At 49.3% G+C, this 19336-nt stretch overlaps 1 protein-coding gene and 1 non-coding gene across 2 annotated transcripts; both read right to left on the bottom strand.

The window, feature by feature from the left end:
* Positions 1-3106: 3106 nt before the first annotated feature.
* Positions 3107-13952, bottom strand: Eef2 (eukaryotic translation elongation factor 2). Its single transcript, XM_077699628.1, has 8 exons — positions 13795-13952; positions 11637-11851; positions 10897-11090; positions 9740-9948; positions 8695-9377; positions 6945-7455; positions 4292-4817; positions 3107-3572 (listed from the first exon to the last, which is right to left on the bottom strand). The coding sequence occupies exons 1-8, from the start codon at positions 13795-13797 to the stop codon at positions 3379-3381; spliced, it is 2535 nt and encodes an 844-aa protein (XP_077555754.1). The 5' UTR covers positions 13798-13952; the 3' UTR covers positions 3107-3378.
* LOC144171267 (small nucleolar RNA SNORA57) lies at positions 6747-6901 on the bottom strand. Its single transcript, XR_013322929.1, has one exon. It is a non-coding gene; the product is annotated as a small nucleolar RNA SNORA57 (small nucleolar RNA).
* Positions 13953-19336: the final 5384 nt, after the last annotated feature.

The following is a 19336-nucleotide window of genomic DNA, read 5'->3' as shown; positions in this document are numbered from 1 at the left end:
GGGATGCATAGCGATAACTGAACGCCAACCTCCAATAAATACAAAATAAAATTTGAAATGTAATCAACGCTCAACAGGGGTTACTTTAGCCACTTCGGAAAGTAACATTTGAATTTTTCAATTTTCTGCATCACGAAAAAACTCGCCCAATCTGTAGTAATTCTGTTCCCGCAACTGGCGCGTTTAACTACAAATTTTATGAAGGCGGTAGCCTCAAGTGCCCCACTGCGCTATCTCCACCGGCTGCCAGCGGTGGAAGGAAAGTTGTTGTTGTTCCTTTTTGTTTGTGGCGCATACCCACTTGGGGGATTGGCCAGGATCGGGAGATATATTGGGGCTAATGCGCGGCAAAAGAACGTGATGGAACGCGATTGGAGCACGTGCACCGTGCACGCCATCTGCGCAGTTGGGGAAGCTGCTGCACGTGTTACCAGTGTGCCGAGACGCAAACGCGGTGCCACTCTAGCGACTCTAGTGCACCACTAATACCCCTGTCAAACGTGCCTATTTAAGTGCACTTCCGCCGAGTGCACTCGGGCTTCCCAAGTGACACTTAGGCTGCGCGCTGCTAAACGACGAAATAAAGTGCCCTTGGCCGTGATGTCAGTGACGATAGCTGGCGTAAATATTACGCAAAATTACTTGAAATCCCCTCTCTTTATCACGTGAGGAATATTGTAAACAATTCGTTGTGTTTGAATTGTTTAAAATCGCAATCGGCGCATCGCACAAGACCACAAAAACAGAGTCGGGACGGCGACTGAACTGTTATTCACTGCGCAGTGAATGACAGCTGCATTATTGTTCGGGGGAAATTATCTGAAAGCGTTGAATACAACGGAAATAGGCTGAAACACGAACACAATCACAGGGCCACAAGAAACCACCTACGAGAACGCCGCAGAGAACGGCTGCCATGGAGCAAAACACCCACCAGGCGGCGCTGGCACGTTGTTGAGAGAGAGGTTACTTTCTTATTTTTCGTCGCTGCTTCAATTTTTGTAAAAGTAAACAAGCAATATATCTATAATTAACTTTTAACGTTACTTATTATCATCTAAACGCTCGCGGTTTTACGTTAATTTTTCCGATTTTCGGACTTCTGTTCACGAGATTACTTACTCGGCGAGCTGGCCCCGGTAAAGTGTGTTTGGGGACCACACTCAGCTTAAAGTGCGTTCCTTGTAAAGTGTCATTCGCGTTTGCCGTTTAGCTGCTCCCGAATGATACCCCTGTCAAACGTGCCTATTTAAGTGCACTTCCGCCGAGTGCACTCGGGCTTCCCAAGTGACACTTAGGCTGCGCGCTGCTAAACGACGAAATAAAGTGCCCTTGGCCGTGATGTCAGTGACGATAGCCGGCGTAAATATTACGCAAAATTACTTGAAATCCCCCCTCTTTATCACGTGAGGAATATTGTAAACAATTCGTTGTGTTTGAATTGTTTAAAATCGCAATCGGCGCATCGCACAAGACCACAAAAACAGAGTCGGGACGGCGACTGAACACCGGCGCTTTTATCTTCACTGTTATTCACTGCGCAGTGAATGACAGCTGCATTATTGTTCGGGGGAAATTATCTGAAAGCGTTGAATACAACGGAAATAGGCTGAAACACGAACACAATCACAGGGCCACAAGAAACCACCTACGAGAACGCCGCAGAGAACGGCTGCCATGGAGCAAAACACCCACCAGGCGGCGCTGGCACGTTGTTGAGAGAGAGGTTATTTTCTTATTTTTCGTAGCTGCTTCAATTTTTGTAAAGGTAAATAAGCAATATATCTATAATTAACTTTTAACGTTACTTATCATCTAAACGCTCGCGGTTTTACGTTAATTTTTCCGATTTTCGGACTTCTGTTCACGAGATTACTCACTCGGCGAGCTGGCCCCGGTAAAGTGTGTTTGGGGACCACACTCAGCTTAAAGTGCGTTCCTTGTAAAGTGTCATTCGCGTTTGCCGTTTAGCTGCTCCCGAATGACATTTTATCCAAGTGCACTTAAATAGGCACGTTTGACAGGGGTATCACATTTTATCCAAGTGCACTCCGTGTAAGTGCACTTAAATAGGCACGTTTGACAGGGGTATAAGTCGATGCGCACCGCCAGGCCTTTTTTTTTTTTTTTTTAATTCGAAAGTTTGCCATCCGGCATAATAGATGTATGCATTTACAGAAACACGAACAAGTTAGTTTCGTGTATAAAGTTCAGGAGTTGTCGTTGAGACGGTCCATGCACTCACCGTTGCCGGTCAGGCTTGTCGTTTGAGCATTTAAGCAGACCTCAAAGCCCGGAGAATTTTCTGAACAGCTTCGTCTCAACAAGCTCTTTACTGGACCGAGATGACTCCTACTCGCCTGTTCGGCCAGTTCCTCACAGCGTTGCGAGGAATTAAGAGAACTTTAGCTAGAAACGCTGGGCTTCGTGCACCAAGGTCTTCTCAATTTGTCATCTTGGGCTGCCCACAACTACCCAAGAGCCGCTCCATTCTTTTCGCAGCAATATCTGTTCGTCGCACCAAAAAACCTCGAAGTGCCTTGCCCCACTAGTGCAAGCGCAGCCCTGGACTCCCCAAGAACTACCCAGAAAATACACAAGGCAACTTAGGCAATAACAAATCATAATGAAGGGTACACGAGGTTCCAAACCACAATTAGCTTTTAATACAAAAAATTTTTTCGAAGTAAACCAGAAGCGGCAGCTCGTTACACAATATTACATATGTAATTTTCGTCCACTAATGTGGCTGAAATGGTTAAGGGATTTGGAAAATCTCTCCTCCACCCTTCCTTTTATTTATTTAGTGCAGCTGCACAACTTTTATATCATAACACATTGCAAACATGTGCTGAACTTATACACCCGAGACCGCTACTTCAGCTAGTGAAACTTGTTAAAACTGAAATCTAGACAAGTATCACTCCACGAACGCCAGCACTGTTTTACAGAAACACGCCCCCACAGTGCACACATCAGTGACTGAAAAATGCATTGCAGGAAATCAAAATACACACGCTGCAGTGCTTTCTCAAAGAAGCTTTAAAATGGATAAATACACCAAACAACGCTCGCACATCATCAAGTAAAAATCAAGCAACAAACGTGAAGGTCCACAAATGCTTTTATTCGTGGAGCAGCTCTTTGTGCGCCCGTGACCAACGCTCCGACAGACATGGCGGCGACAAGGGAACAAAATAAAACAGGACGTCCGCACTGTATAGAATAGACCGTCGGTCCTTTCCATTATCTTTACAAGGTGTTTTTTTCTCCTAGAGATTAAAAAAAAAAAACTCAGGGGACCCAACGGGGGTGTGACGAGAGAAGTGGCCAGAGGCAGCAGCAAGCACGGTGGTGGGTAGTTAGGCCTGCCGACGATTATAACTTGTCGAAGTACTGGTCCAGGTCTGGCAGGGAGTCCTTGAGCCCCTTGCGCTTGCGGGTGTCCATGACAACGGTGTAGGGGCGAGACTTGCCGTCCAGGGGGTCACCGGGCAGGATCTGCCAGTGGTCGAACACGCACTGCGGGAACGCCTGGCCACCAGTGTTGGAACGCAGGTCGGCTGTGAAGCCTGCAAGGAAGACAGCCTGTCAGCTTCCCCAAGTGCTTAGCAAGCGCACGGTGCATGTCAAAGTAAAACCCCCGCAGTGCACATTAGGTGACCTACGATATCAATTATAAAGGAAGTGCTGCAAATACAGTCAAACCTCAATGTAACGAAGTCGCTAAAATTCATAATGCACTTCACGCAAGCCACAGGCACACTGACGCAGCTGTGAAACCACCCGTACGATGCAGATAGCTCCAATGACCGCTTCTAACCCCTCACTGAAACGCAACACGAAGAACAAACGAAGTTGTTCATGCGAGAAAAAGGCTGAACGTGGGTGAAATTTGCACTGGAAAACGACATACACGCCGCTTAGGAAAGCGCCCATCAAATATCCTCCACAGTGCTAAACCTCATAGCCTCCAGCGGGGTCAGCTAGTATACCCGGGCGCTTCGAAGCTCCCACCATAGGATGTGTTGTGTGCCTTCCCCTCTGGCAGAGGCAGAAGCCGCTGCTGGCAGGCCATTGCAGATGCGGGCGTGAAAAAAATGTGCGCACAAGGCTCATATGCTTTGCCACGCACTTCATGGAATGATGGAACCAATGAGCATGCACGAACTCAAAGGGCAAAGCTGTGGTGCCATACACAGTTTGTGGGCAAGGAGCTCAGTGGCACTCTGCATCTGGGGTGGCTTGTGTCGCCATTCGAGTTTTAGCGAGACAGAAAGAAAAGGCTTACCAAACGACTCGTTGACAGGCAGATAGGCCTTGACCACGAACATGGGAGTGCCGGCCACTTGGGACTCCTCGAAGACGTGACCTCGGCGACGGTTGAGCACTCCGTAGATGCCTCCGACCGCGTTCTCTGGGCACTGGATCTCCACCAGGTAGACGGGCTCCATCATCCTGGGAGAGGCGGTCAGCATGCAGGCGTACAGGCACCGACGGGCCGTGGGAATGATCTGGCCACCGCCACGGTGAATGGCGTCAGCGTGCAGGGTGACGTCGTGGATGTTGAAGCGGACGCCGCGCATGTTCTCTTCGCACAGCACCGACTCCTTGGTGGCCCACTGGAAGCCAGCCACGACAGAGTCCTTGATCTCGTTCAGGTACTGCACTCCCTTGGTGACATCCACCAGCAGGTTGGGGCCCGTACCCTCGGGTCCAAAGGCCCAGATCTTACGGGCCTCGGTGGCGTCCCACTCGTACTTGTCCGAAAGGTAGCGGGCACGGATCTTGAAGTCGTCACGAGGGTTCACTTGGCCCTGGCAAGAGGACGGGGAGGTGCTTGTTAGCAGTATTCACCGCTGCCCCTGCTGCTGGGGCTCACCATATCAACACATTTTTTGTGCGTCTACAAGCAGAGCTGGACCACTGCACCACACATTTTTCGACTCTGAAGCTGCAGTCAACTGTCCCCTTTCTCTGCTGTTCAGTGTACACAATACAGCAAAAAGTAACCTCAGCGCCACACGCTAATAACTGTATAAGTGTCATGTGGCAGCACACATCTGTCAGAAGCCTGGGACGGAAGCAAATCAGGTGCTGGACTGCAGGTGAAATGCACATGTTGGTTTACAACCATATCTCTCTCCAAATTCAAGGGGGACATGTGGCAAGTAGAACGAATATTTATGGAGCACATTGAATCAAAGTAGCAGCATTTATGTAACTAACCATTCTAATAGCAGAACTGAAATCTGTTTAAAGATAGCTTCCGAACAAGGCCTGGAGCTCTTTCCATCTCATCGCGCCTCCAAAGCACTGTGGAAGCGGCGACGTCACCGACCAGGTGCAAGCCCACCTAGAGAAACAAGGCAAGGTTCGAGATGTGCACAGCCATTGGCTCCGCTCTGTGGTATGTCACTTGTGTTTAGCAGCGCAGGCTCCTCCTACAACTGGCGAGCGGGGCAGGACGAGCTAGGAGGTCGCCGTGGCCGCGTCGGCACGTCAAGTTTTAGAATAGGGAAAACGAGCAAAAAGGCCAGGTAGGGGGGGGGGGGGGGGGGGGGGGGGTGTCCCTAACACAACATGCTCGCTCACGACAGTAATTGAAGATTTACACCGACAACTAGCGACACGCCAACGTTTCCGCATGCAGCACTGTCGCAGCAAACAGGTCCCTCCAAGGTACTGACGCTCGGAAAAGGATGCAGTTACACACCACTTTACGAAGCTGCGCCGACGACGATCACCAGCGCAAGCTTTCACTGCATTATCAACCCCTCTCACGCATTTATAAACTGATTTTCAGCAATACTGTCGATCTGCCGGGAGGTGAAACGTTTTATCTGCTGTGGTGTATGCCGTATCGTGCATACACCGCGCAGTGGGCTTTTTGTCAGCCATTCAGACAGATGCTTGCCACAGTTGCGCATGTAGCGGCGTTTCCACTTGCAGAGAATCTCGGTGTTATTCATACCTTGTAAATGATACGCCATATCTACAAACTCTGCTAAGCTCGTGTGACAGATAGCGACGATCGGCATTTGTCCCCACAAAGATATGCCATGCCGCCGATGCCGGAGCGCCGCTCGCTGGGAACGCCGATTGGCTACAGCATTTGAAGGGACCCACCAATAGCGGCGCCGTAAGGTTGGTTCAGTGCTTCGTGCGTCATAGAGGCTGTGCCAGAACCAAAACTACGTCAGAGCAAGGCAGCATGGCGGTGAGGAAGCGGTAAGTAAACAAGGAAAGAACCTTTTTTGTGTGTTTGCGCGGCCCCTGCTTTATGCGGTGCAATACTTGGTATACATTAATGTGAAGGGGTACTCCAGCGATTGTGCAATTGAAATGGCCCCTTTAAACTCCCCGGCCTGTGATTAGAGTGCTCTCCGGGAGAGAGCGCGCACCTTTAATCACTGTCTGTGGTCGAGTTCAAAGGTTACAATCATGCACGATTCCTCACCTGATCTAAACATATGCAGCAATGTTTTCACTTTGTTTCAATGTTAACCTGCAGATCTATTATAGTTGGGCTCAATGAAGCAGGGCTACTACATATATTGAAACGTTTGTATCTAATGTCAAACAAGGGTTTAATTTATATGGCCCCCAAAGGATCTTAGGTGCACCAACACACTAAATTGCTTGCATTGTTGGGGCACTACATAGCATAGAAAAAAAGCAACTGGTGGTACAGTTCGAGCAGCAACCAAGCACATCACAACGTTGTAGCCATCAATAGTCGGGCATCTTGTAGGGCCTTCTGAGGATAGGACCTGCCCTGGTCGTTCCCGCGGGGGCTAACGAGGGGCAGGCACCGAAGGCATACAGACCCAATACCTTCTGTTCCTCTGGAAGCATTAGAGCTTCTCCAATGAGAGAAAGAAGCTCGCCAAGACAGAGGTTGGTGTGTCCCCACCCCACCCCTTGATGTGCACAGCACCCACCTTGTCAATGTCCTCGGGCAGGCCGTCGGGCAGGGGGCAGGCCTTCATGAAGAGCCTGTTGTGCTTGTTGGGAGACTTGGACAGGCACATGATGCTGGACTCGTCTTGCACAGACTCCCGGTACGAGACCACCGGGTCCGTTTTCTTCAGGGGGATGCCGGCGTGGTCCTCTTCCAAGTCCTTGAGGCAGATCTCAAGGTGCAGCTCGCCAGCACCAGCCACGATGTGCTCGCCAGACTCCTCAATGATGCACTGCACCATGGGGTCCGACTTGGCCAGCCGCTTAAGCCCCTCGACCAGCTTGGGCAGGTCAGAGGCGTTCATGGGCTCCACGGCCACCCGCACGACGGGGCTGACGGAGAACTTCATGACGCGCATGTTGTGCGCATCCTTGAAGGTGCTGATGGTGCCCGTCTTGACCAGGAACTGGTCCACACCCACCAGGCCACAGATGTTGCCGCACGGCACGTCCTCAATGGGCTCCACGTAGCGGCCCATCATCAGCACCGTCCTGCAGCAGCGCGGCAGACAAGTTAGGCCCGGCACTACAAGCACAGACCGCTACCCACTGCCCCTCCCCCGCCAGAGTGCTTGTAGGGTCATGCGAGGATGGAACCTGCCCTGGTCGTTCCCACGGGGGCTAACGAGGGGCAGGCACCGAAGGCGTAAGAACCCAACACATCCTTTAGTGTCTCTCTGATAGCATTAGAGCTTCTCCAGTGAGAGGAGGAGAACCTCGCCAAGACAGAGATGCAGAAGACAGGGCACACAGCTTCGCACAAGACACCTCGCATTACCAGCATGCATTTGTGCCAGAAACAATGCACAGCTGGGTAAAAATTCAACTAACGCAGTGAGGAGGACAAATTGGCCCTCAAGCCATGGTCGATAAGCAGGGAAAATGCTCGAACAATACAAAAATTTGTGACTGCTTCCAGAAAATCAACACAACCACACACAGACCACCTCCAACATAACCATTAACACGCAGGGACCCAATATACCACAGAACCATTTAGCTCTTTCGTTACCGCAGGAAATTGACCAATTTTTAGGGGTCTAAGAAAACGTTCTTTTTATGCTAAACATATTGGTAAGGCTTGTGTTTTTAAAAATAAACCACAAACAAAATTATCAAATTCAAAAATTTTGTCTAGACGCAAAAAAAGAAAGAAAACAGGTTGTGTAGTTGGAAAAACTTGGAATTTTGTACGTAAACATACCAGAAAACCCGCCCGAGAAAAATTGACTTGAGCGGAACAATTTGTCAGATATAAAAATAATTTAGCACGTGTGGTGCCCGCACCTTGTTGTAAAGCCCAACCTTCATTTCAAAATGCGCAAGTTTGGATGCTTCTCTGGAAGAAATCTGGTAGTTTGATGTGATTAAGGCCACCGCGATGTAAAAACACCTTGTCAGTGACTACGGCCAGCACAAGATTCCGAGAAAGCAAGTGAAGCGAAGAAATCCACTTGGAGGTGAAAACCAATGGCTGTGGTGGACGGTTGTGTTCCTATGATCAGCTATCTGTCAGAACTTCCGCTTGCGGTTTATCATGAGCTTCCAACCCGCTATAGGAGCCCTGCTTGCAGGGATAAGGTGTGATGCACAATTGTGCCCAGCAAGCCTTCACCGTGCAGCTGTCGCCTATGAAAAGCTCAGCACTACGAGGCTCCTGCATTGCAGTGCCATTGACATTTTTGAAAAGAAACAACAAATGTTTTTGGCTAGGTTAGCCTCTGGGCGCACCTCTGGATGGCCTTCTCGGCCAGGTCCTCCTTCTTGCCCGGCGTGTAGTTGGGGCCCATGATGCGCACCTTCTGACCGGACGAGACGATGCCGGAGAAGACACGGCCGAAGGCGTAGAAGCGGCCCTTGTCCGAGGTGGGCACCATCTTGGACACGTACATCATGAGGGGTCCCTCGGGGTCGCACCCCTTGACGGCCACGGCCGCCTCGTCGTCCAGGGGCCCCTCATAGAGGATCTCCATGCGGTACCGCTGGGCCGTCACGGGCGAGGGCAGGTGGATGGTGATCATCTCGAAGAGGGCGTCTCCAGCGGGCAGCCAGGTGCGCATGACCACCTTGAGCAGGTTCTTGCCCTCCTTCTCCTTGTCGTCACCCTTGAGCACGATGTTGAGCTTCTCGAGCAGCCGGGCAGTCTCCTCCTTCTTGAAGTTCATGATGGCGTCGAAGATCTTGTAGATCGGGTCCAGGATGAACATGGTGAAGGCGCGCTTGTAGTCCGCCTCGGGCCTCTTGGCCCACTTTTTGGTCTTGGGGTTGTAGAAGTTCTCGCCCCACAGCCGCACCATCAGCTTGTCCACGTCGATCTTGAACTTCTCGGAGTAGATCTCCGCAAACTGCTTCAGCGTGAAGGCCCAGCCGTGCAGGCCCGAGCCAAAGCCCACATTGCCCTTGGACGGCTCCACCTGCGCGTGTGGCCGACGACAGCACACAATGATGGCGGGCACCACTGACTGCAGCACTAAAATGCCCGCACTGGGCTGCGGCTAAAGGCCCACACAAAGAGGTACAGGTAGAGTATGCACCATTTGGCTCATTTCCATCACCAAGCAGACCTAAATGAATCTTGCTTGTTCTCGGGTTCCTTTAATTCATTCTCTTGCCCGTTATTTCCAATAAGAGGCTGTGCCCACACATGCACGGTAACATTTGTTACTCTGCCGTAGCTTACTCTTGGCCGATGTAAAGCTCCATGCCATCTTTGTGGTTCCTTTAAACACTCTACACTGCAGCAAACTGTCTCGCTCCAATCCCAAACTGCACGCACCTTGATGTCGCCCATGGGGCCCGTCTCGTCCCCGTAGGTGGCAATGATGACGTTGGTGTTCTCCACCGTGCGCTGGAAGGTCTGGTACAGGTCCTCCGGCTGCAGCTGCAGCGTCAGCAGCGCAAGGTCCATCTTGTTCATGAACAGCACGGGCTTGATGCGCTCGGCGATGGCCTGGCGCAGCACCGTCTCCGTCTGCACGCACACCCCTGCAGGGAGGGAGGCACCGCCAGGAAGCGTAAGCCGCACTCTCCCCATTGCAGGCACGGCCAGCTCGCATGTAGGGGGCTCCCCCATCGTCCACCCCTGCCACAACACTTGCATGACGAAGGCACAAGCGGCCGGCAGGAATGGCCCATCAAAGCCCCCGCATTCAATGGCCCAATAGCCAGAGGCCAAATGAATGCCCCCTTGGTGTTCCTCCGTCCCTAAGGGGCCTCCCCAACCGAACAAAATGAGGAGGTCCCTTTGTCGCGAGGTTCTTTTGAGTACAAAGGCAGAGCCTACCTAACACAGGGTAAGGGACGTCCATCTGCACCAAAAATCCTTCAGGGTGCCAATTTAGCGACCGAATATTCCGACCCTCCACATAAATACCGCCAAGGGAGTGCCCCGCTCAGTTCCACTAAAAGTGTCGTAGCCCAGGGAAACAAAAGCACACAAATAAGGAAGCCACTGGGTGCTCAGAACTAGCCATTAGACGATGTTGAAAGTTTCACAATAACATTAATGCCCGATAAAGATTTGTGGTCCCACAGCCATTGTAGTGGTGACAAAAAAGCAGCTGAAAGTCTCACTGCAGTTTAGGTAGCCAACATCGAACCTTCCAGCAGAGTGCATACATTAGGGCACGTTGCTTAAAACCACATGTAGAAAAAGCAACTACAGGATGGTCTGTACTAATCCACACTTCCCTTAAAGCAACTCCTCAACTTCACATTCAGGTTTCTCCCCCTTCCACTGGACCCGCGAGGTGTTATGAAGATTGCAGTCGACTGGTTAAAGCTGTTACAGGCGCTTGAAATTACGAGTAAAACAGGCCCCACACAGCTCACTAGTTAAGCTGACCCTAATCTAACATAACCAAAAATCTCAAGCCAGGTGCCCCTTGATGAAGCCAAACGCCCTGCTTGGCTCGGGACGGGAATGGTACGCACCACTGACGCAGTCCACCACGACCAGGGCACCGTCTGTGACCCGGAGGGCGGCCGTCACTTCAGAAGAGAAGTCGACGTGACCCGGGGAGTCGATGAGGTTGATCAGGAAACCCTTCTCATTCTTCTCGCGCTGGTTGTCTTCCTTGATGAAGACCAGGTCCTTGTCAGCCAGCTCGAAGTACATGGACACCGCCCTGCAAGGGGCCACATCCACTCTTGAAAACAAGCACTGCTGTCCAAAAGGTTGCCCGAAACACAGCCACAACCAACATTTGACGTTCCCAGTGCCCATCACCCTGAGGTGCCAGCACCTAGAAAGTCAAATGCATTTTGAAGAATTCATCTCTTCTTGCTCTAAGAGTCTGTTGACAGCAATCCCTACAGCCGAGATCAACAAAGCTGAAACCATCGTAAAGCTAAGACTAATCTGGCTACAGGCTTATGTTATTACAGCAAGGCTACAACCCCATCGATGGCTTGCACTGACATCACTAGCTACCATGATGCACTTGCATGGACAGTGGAATGCTGTGAAAGAGAAAGCAATGCACCAGAAGAGGGCAGTGGCGTGTGCAAGACATGTATACAACTGTGAAGTGGAGCTCCTGCACATGTCTTTATGTCCACTACAATGATAACCTGGAACACAGACCTGCGTACTTCACTAGTGCTTCATCACCTCTTCAACTGTCCAGGTGTGCCAGAGGGAGACGTAATAAAAACGAACAGCCGCCACTCACGTGGACTTGATGGTGATGCAGCGCTCTTGCTCGTCCTTGCGGGTGTCTGTGAATCGCATCTCGCCGGCCTTGGCAGCGGCAATGATGCCAGCCTTGGACACGAGCGAATCTGTCAGTGTCGACTTGCCATGGTCCACGTGGGCTATCACGGACATGTTCCGGATATTCTTTTTTTTGTTCATGAGCCCACGGATCTCGTCCACCGTGAAGTTCACCTGCGCACGCACATCACCACACTTCAGAATCGCCACCACGGCAAACTTTTGGGGCAAAACCGCACAGCTACTGCTCGTAACACATGTACTTAGTACAGCAAGAGCTCGTTGATTCGAACTGACGCCCCGGTCCCAGCACAGCCCTGTATATTTTAATGGGGAAAACTCCAGATAACTCAAACGCGCTGGTATCCAGAACGGTTACTTCTAACTGGAATCTCCAGGCTTCCACTGCTCTTCGCAGAAGTCTGCCCAGAGTGATTACATTGGGTTGCAAATCCAAACCAAATTTACTAAAAATGCAACTACTGTGACAGCTTATTTCACCTCTGCTGCGGGCGCACCACTGGCGCCAGTGCTCCGGAGCATCCCGTTGCCGTGGTCGCTGGTATGGGCCAGCGATGACGTGGCGTGCGTAACGAACGTGTAGTGGCGCTAAATTCGTGATAACGAGTGCAGAGGTAGCTTCTTTATGTTCTGCTCGCACAGTGTGAAGCAATGTCTATTCATTTTACCGCCCACCCGCTAATTCGAACAATTGCATGGTCCCTTTGAGTTCGAATTAACGAGCTTCTACTGTACTAAACGAGAACACAAGCTAGACTAGAGGCTATCAATTTCATGCCTACACCTACTTACATGCCTATTCTCACAGAAGGCCTGGCTACAGCAAAAAAAATAGGTCTTAGTAAACAACAAACTAAATTCAGCACCTCACTTATGCCACTATGTTCCTGGGGACATTTAATGTCGCGTTCTTAATTCCTTCCTAGCAGGATACACCCGATTAATTTGCACTCACCATATTGTGAAAACTGATGAACTGCGTTCATTGACTAATCCTATCACGATGGCTGCGGTTCTTTCGGGCAAATTATTAATCCAATGGCTATAAAGTGCTCAAGGTTGCGTACGAATAAAAACTAAGACACCGCTGAGCTAAAACGCAGCCGTCTGTGTCAGTGAACTGAAGTAGTTATACACTGACATCACAAGCAAACCGGCCTGCTGCTCCGTGGTATGAAGCGGTTGTAGGCTCTAGCAATAACTCGTAATGACGGCGAAATATACAATATTAGCCGCCTAGATACAGGAGCCCTCATAATCGCCGCAATATGCTAGAAGGGAGATGGGGTGCATCAAATGAACCATCCCTCCCACCCCGGATACCATGCTTCCCCGGGTTCACAGCTGGCAGCACTCGACACTATCGGGGAAGTGCGAACAGCAGCGCTCAGCGACTCCACTTTTTCTGCTGAAACCACGGAGGAAATGGCGCAGCACGCCACGTGTCTGGTGCTGTTGGCGGACGCGACCTACATTCCTGACACAGCATACCGGTAGCCCCAGAACACAAGACGTGCACATTATCTTCGGCTAAGGCACACCTTACGCTATTTTTGATGGACAGTAAAACTTGCCTAAATATTTTTTTCTTGTACGAAAAAGCCACCGTCTGCTCATTGATTACACCTATACTTATTCTGATCGAGCAACTGAAGTTCTGTCAACCATTTTGAAATGCATCGGTACGGGTATTCTACATGTAATAGAACCAATTAGGGGCCCGCAAAGTAGTAAACAAAAATGACAAAGCGTTAGACCTGCTGTCATCGCCTGAGGCAACATCACGGGTGACATCCGCAGCGTTATCAGTTTAACGACTGAACTTCCAGTAATGATAACTCCCTCTCGGCAGGAATATTTCATGCGAAATTTCACAGTTTGGGGTAAAGTGTGAACAGGGGCGGACAACAACTGAGCTGTGTGATGAATGGGCCTTTCTTTGGATGAGACTTAACGCCGGGCAGCCGCAGCTGTAGCTAGTGCACAAAGGAACAGAAAAAAATCTGGCAGCAGAAACCGAAAAATCCTGTGCTTTCTAAATTCATCGTTACATTGTGAGTAAGGATTGCTAAAGATTAGAAAAGGATGTCACATACCATCTTGAGTTTTTAAAGTTTTCTTTCAATGGATAGAACTTCGGTCGTATCACTATGGCGGATACTTGGGAAAAGGACTCGACGTCGGCAGCGCTGGTGGCGAGATTAAGCGTTGGGTAGCCAGATTTTGCTGTTAGTGCGCCACTTCTGTCGACTTGACTGACGCCAAGCGCTGAAAAAAACAGAACTTACTGTGTAATCTAGCACAATGCTTATATATTTAATTTTATAAAAGCAAGAAAACAAGCAAATCAGTGAGCACGAAATTGTCTTAACAGTTTGTTTAGTCGCTATAAACGGCATCATGAACACATTCTCACGTCACCAACGCCGTTGACATCACGGCATGGCTGCGCCCATTCCATTATTTGTCCGATTTGTCCCGTTTCGGAAGCCACTTGTACGCCGGGTGGTATCATTCCCGAATCAACGCTTGAACCACGGCTTGAACTCTCTCAGTGCACACTGAGAAGCTTTGACCTTAATGTCAGCTTTAACAAGCTTAGTTGGGGCGGCTGGCCGGTGCTTGCACACCATGTGAGTAGAGTAGCCCGTGTCACCACTAAACGTGGGAAACCATTAACACAATCTACACGACCTTGCGCACTCCTGAATTTTACGACCTTGGGTACCTGCCGACGGAACACCCATTGAAGTAGTCATTGCAAAAAAAAAAAACGCGTTTGGGTATTTCCGACGGATCTTGCCACCAAGCACCCTTAGCGCACTTTCACATTCTTCCCCTCGGGGAAATGCGGGGAATTTTTTTTCTTGTTAAGCTAGCTGACAGTCGGTGCACCGGTTCACCACGAAGGCAGTTTTCAGAGGCACGCTCAAAAAACTTTCCAAACTCTTCAAACAACTTATTATTTGAAGTAATGGTAGCACTAAAAATAAATCAACCTTACTATCCCACTTCACGGATAGTAGGCATTAGTAAACTCTCAGGCCGTGCGTGTGATCAACCTCAAGGAACCGCAGTTATTTCTGTTCGGAAGATAGCCAAATTGGGTGCTAGCTGCGTGCTTTAGGGTGGCTTGGTCAGGTCAGTTTGTCGAAGGCGGGTTTTCTTTGTTGGCACGGAGACAGCTACCTGAACACTATATTGGAACATTTCTAGTTCGCATGAAACCAGTTTCAAGTACTAAACGAACGAAGTGGCGCAAACATACAACTTGCTTCCTACTTGTTCAACATGCAACCTGCTTCAACATACGTGAGCTGACGCAACGGGAAACAGTACAATTATCACAAGCTCAACGAATAAGAAGCTAACATAAGTAACAAACATGCTACAAAGATTTATGAAAATATTATGGTTAATATCGGATGTGGGCGATGTGACGAATTTGGCATTCTTTGAAGATGTGTCCGGGGGGCTTTGACTTTGGTCCCACTGGCCGCTGCCGCAGAAACTCATCCTCGCATTTGTGCTTTATATTATAGGTGTGCAGGCCTAACTGTGAACTCCAGCCACCTGCTTCAGCAGTTTGTGCTACCAGTTGAGTCGCAGCAAGTAAGGGGCCTAATGCGTCGCTTCTTCCCTCGTCCCAGCGAGCACAAAAGAATCTCCAAGTTTGGCTTCAAGACGCGAATATCGACAAAGAACGGAAGGAAGATCCTGTTCCGCCGCATGCTGAAGGGAAGACATGTCCTGTCGCACTGAGTAGTCGCACTCATGTGAAGGCTGTTTGTTATTAAAAACACCTGTAGTATGTTTCAACTGTATTACCTTAGCCTGTTTAGCGCAGTGCACTTAAATAGTGCCACCCTGTGCTGCTTTTTTACACATTGGCATTAGTCAGAACACGGAATTCACAACTACACACAGTGATGAACAAATTGAAGGCGTGGAGTGTCATTCCATGAAATGCTCGTCAGACAACGATTTTAGTGGTTATTGGAACTGATGGTGATCAGACACTGCAACACAGCAACTTGGATGGAGGTTATAAAATATTGAAATGACTCAGAACACCATTGTGCTGTAACATGTTCACAGTTTAAGCTTGCAGTAAGCGGCACCCAGTAGACATGCTGTCGCCTTTTTGTGGTTTAGATGGTTTAGAAGCCATGGGTCTGTCCATCCCTTGTGTCTCGTAGTACGTGACCGCCGCATGCTTTCGGAGATGTCGCAAAGTGGGCCGCGTTGCACGCGCAAGAACCGGCTGCAACCGGCAGCGCAAACTCGGCACCGGGAGCGCGAGCTTGTCTGTGTTCGCCAACGGAGGCGCGAGCGCACGTGCACTGCGAGGGGGAGATCACGCAAGAGATCACGCCACAAACACAGGCAGTCATTCTCGGAGATCGAACGAGACGCAAGGACCTTTGCTCGTTTCCTCTCGTCTTGTTCGGGCACAAGTTCGCCCTAAATAAAAGTTCTTTCTTTACCGTTGTGTCCCATCCTACGTGACAAATTGTGGTGAAGGTGCGGAATAGTCCTCGATGGCGCGGGGTCTTTCACCAGGTCTGGGCCTGGGAGCATTGACTCCGAAAATAAAAGTTGATTTGTACAATGTACGCACACAGTCTTACGTCTTTCTTAATGATGTAATGGGCGAACTTTCACAGGAGAGTTACGGTTACCGATGATCTCCCCCTCTCGAGCTTCGCCCCACTTATCATCATTCATTCCGTGGATATGGCGTGATTTTTTTTATTGGTTTCAATGACTGCCAAAGATGGCTGCTTGACACAGGCATCACACCTGATGTAGTTATGTGGCAGCAATGCAGGTTAGATGAACGATTTTAGGAATTGTTGTGATGTGTTTACAATTTTCCCAGGACAGCTGGAGCACAGCCATGCACCACGCCGTGCTTTAACTTCCTGGAAGGTGGGCAAACGTTGTGTCACCTTTTCCACTTCCCCTTTGCATGAAAAGATCACTACTTTTCGTACTAGCTGTTAACGTAATCCAAGTACCTCTACTGTTAATAATTCAGCTGCAGCAAAGATAACGCAAACATTATTCCACTGGTTGGGCAGCAGAAGAGCTAAAAGCAGCTTGCTTGTGCTGCGGGCATTGAAAAGCAACAGATCCACAAAGGGGAGTGGAATGAGCCGGTACTGACTCTCGCGTTGAGTAGGTAGTACACAATCTCACACCTTGCGCAAACCTCGTCACAGTGATGACAAGTAGGATACAACGCTGCACTCCTTTGGGAGTAAAAGGATTGTGAGCGACAGAGCTATGGTCCCAAGTAGGGAGAGACAACTTTACAGATGAAATCACTGCCAAGAGGCCATTGGCTTTGAGGCAAGATCAGCTCTTACTTCATGACACCACCAGCAGCTTTAACTGCGCTTTTTTCTTGTTCCACCAGACTACCTAGTCTTTAAGGCTAGAGCTTGTCAGCGTGGCCTCTCACTACTTGGAGGTTGCTTTCGAGTTCGAGGGCGTTGGTTTTGGGCATGGCCATGCGACGTGGTGCAAGGTTGCTTTTTCATTACGTGGAGGGCACTTGTTCGTGGCTAAAGACTGCATGGAGTATTAAGAGAATAAAATGTAAGTGTTGGTTTGCAGCATTTGCCAATGGTCGGCTTGCTCTCTAGAGCGGTTTCTGTGCTGTGGAAGGGCGCAACGGCCAAGCTGTAGATGCTGGAGGATATTGTGGTAGGTCAAGCGGATGGGACATATGGACGGCCCTCCCTGCGGTGGTGACGTCTGGATGGTGAAAACTCCACGTGACGCTTGTTCCCATCAGTGGAGTTAAATCCTGGTGTCCGTATAAGAGATACCACGGGAATTTGTACGGTCGGAGAATCTGGTAAGCAAACTTAGAGAGCCTGTCCTTGCTGTAGCCAGCTTTTACTGCAGCTGGCCATTTCTGTACTAACATGGTAGTCGGTAACCATTGAGAAATTTGGTTTTGGGGGTAGCTGTAACAGCTAATGCTATCGCCACCTCCTCTGCCACAGGGTGGTTGGGACAGTTGTGGTGGTTACTAGTTGCTGTAACTTCTCATCGATTAGGCTTACAGCCATTGGTGGTCAGCCCGCTTTAACTATCTGTGTCTGTGCATGGACATTGTTGACTCATTGAAGTCTGTTCTGTAGTGCCAAAGGGTGGGCATGGCCTTAATGGAGCAACGTGCATTTTGAAGTGGCAGTCCAGAGGGAGCGCAAAGGTATGTCTATGACCCAAAGCCTGAGTGGCATAGCTTAGATGGACGAGAACCTGCTGGCCTACAAGGCTCAGGAGTCGTGTTGAGCCGTTGAGAGGGAGGCCAAGGCATTGTTTATTGGTGTAACTAACAAGTGCTTCAAGCTTACCTTGTTTTCAGGGCCTGAGGATAATGCAGGGAGCTGAGTAAACAACTTGGCTGATGATGATTGCCTGAGTGAGGTGGACAGTGTCTTCTTCCAGACTGTGGCATCTGTGCGTGATCCATACCATTCGGAGCATTTGATTGTGGTCTATCGGAGACAGTGGAGTGCATGAGAAGCCTGACTGCTCAGGAACCAGTTTCCTGAATGGCTATGACACCAAGAAAAGTTTCAGTGACGTGTATGTGTTCACATAAAGTGCTGTTTCATCCGTATGTAATGTGTTCAACAATGGCTTTATAGTAAACTGCAACTATGTTGAAGCAACCTGCTTCCAAATGATGCAACTCAAGGTGAAAGCAGTTGTCCATGCAATGTAAGTGAATTTGGCGTGTAAAGCTTGTTCAGCATGGTATTCCAGTTTCTTCTGTCAGGCTAAGAATGCTTGGCATGGTAGAAATGTTTTGTTTTCAAGATACAAGCTTACCGAGGTACATTTCTTGTGGAATGCACCATAAAGAACTCCATTCAAACCTGTTCCAACAGAAGCTAAAACAAGATGATGTACAGACTTGTCTACTTTTGTGATTACAGATTAGATTTTTCATTTTTCTTTGCTTCGCATGGGAATCAGGGCACCAGATTTCCAACATTTATGACACCGAATTGTGCCTAATTCTGACATGTATTATGCATATGAAATACACGATAAAAGTGCAAGGAAGTTGCGGACATATTGCTCTCCACACCAAAAGACTTATTGTTGGAAGCATCACTGGGCTATGCATTTACCACTTGATGCATCAACCCCTTACAAGGAAATGCCACTACCCTCAGACCAAAGAATGTCAAGCACTGAGCAATGTGCAGCCATGTTTGTCTTAAACATCCAAGGCCTGCCCACATTCTTCGCACATTTTCAAGCAAACTGCCTTGAATGCATCCTTGTGATACCTGCATGTTCCTGGCTGTACTTATTACGTGGCAAGGGTGGTGGCGAAAATTACCTGTTATACCCCACCTGTCTCGAGGACAGCCACTGATCGTGCTGGTGAGGAGCAGGGTTGTTCAGCCAGCGAGACAAATGCGCTAAGCACACTCTGCATTTCCTACTCTGGTGACCATTTGAAGCAATGTGTAAACAAACGTTTGCTTATTAACTGTGAAAACACCGAAGGCATGTTTTCAAAAGGACACAAACCTCAGCCAGTCAACATAACAGGGTGTTTCACAACTACAGGCAGAAGGCATTTTAGTTCCACTCAATTGTTAC

Source organism: Haemaphysalis longicornis, unplaced genomic scaffold (assembly GCF_048455015.1).
Source record: "Haemaphysalis longicornis isolate Haplotype H1 unplaced genomic scaffold, Haemaphysalis longicornis Haplotype H1 scaffold_2, whole genome shotgun sequence".
Classification (NCBI taxonomy): Eukaryota; Metazoa; Arthropoda; class Arachnida; order Ixodida; family Ixodidae; genus Haemaphysalis; species Haemaphysalis longicornis.
This window is presented reverse-complemented; position numbering and strand designations above follow the sequence as displayed.

Bases quoted from the DNA above. Each gene is read 5' to 3' on its own strand.
- Eef2 (XM_077699628.1), bottom strand. The intron at 4,818-6,944 runs GTGGGTGCTGTG...TCCTCTTGCCAG, and splicing joins TGCCCGAGGACATTGACAAG to GGCCAAGTGAACCCTCGTGA. The intron at 3,573-4,291 runs GTAAGCCTTTTC...TCTTCCTTGCAG, and splicing joins GCCTGTCAACGAGTCGTTTG to GCTTCACAGCCGACCTGCGT.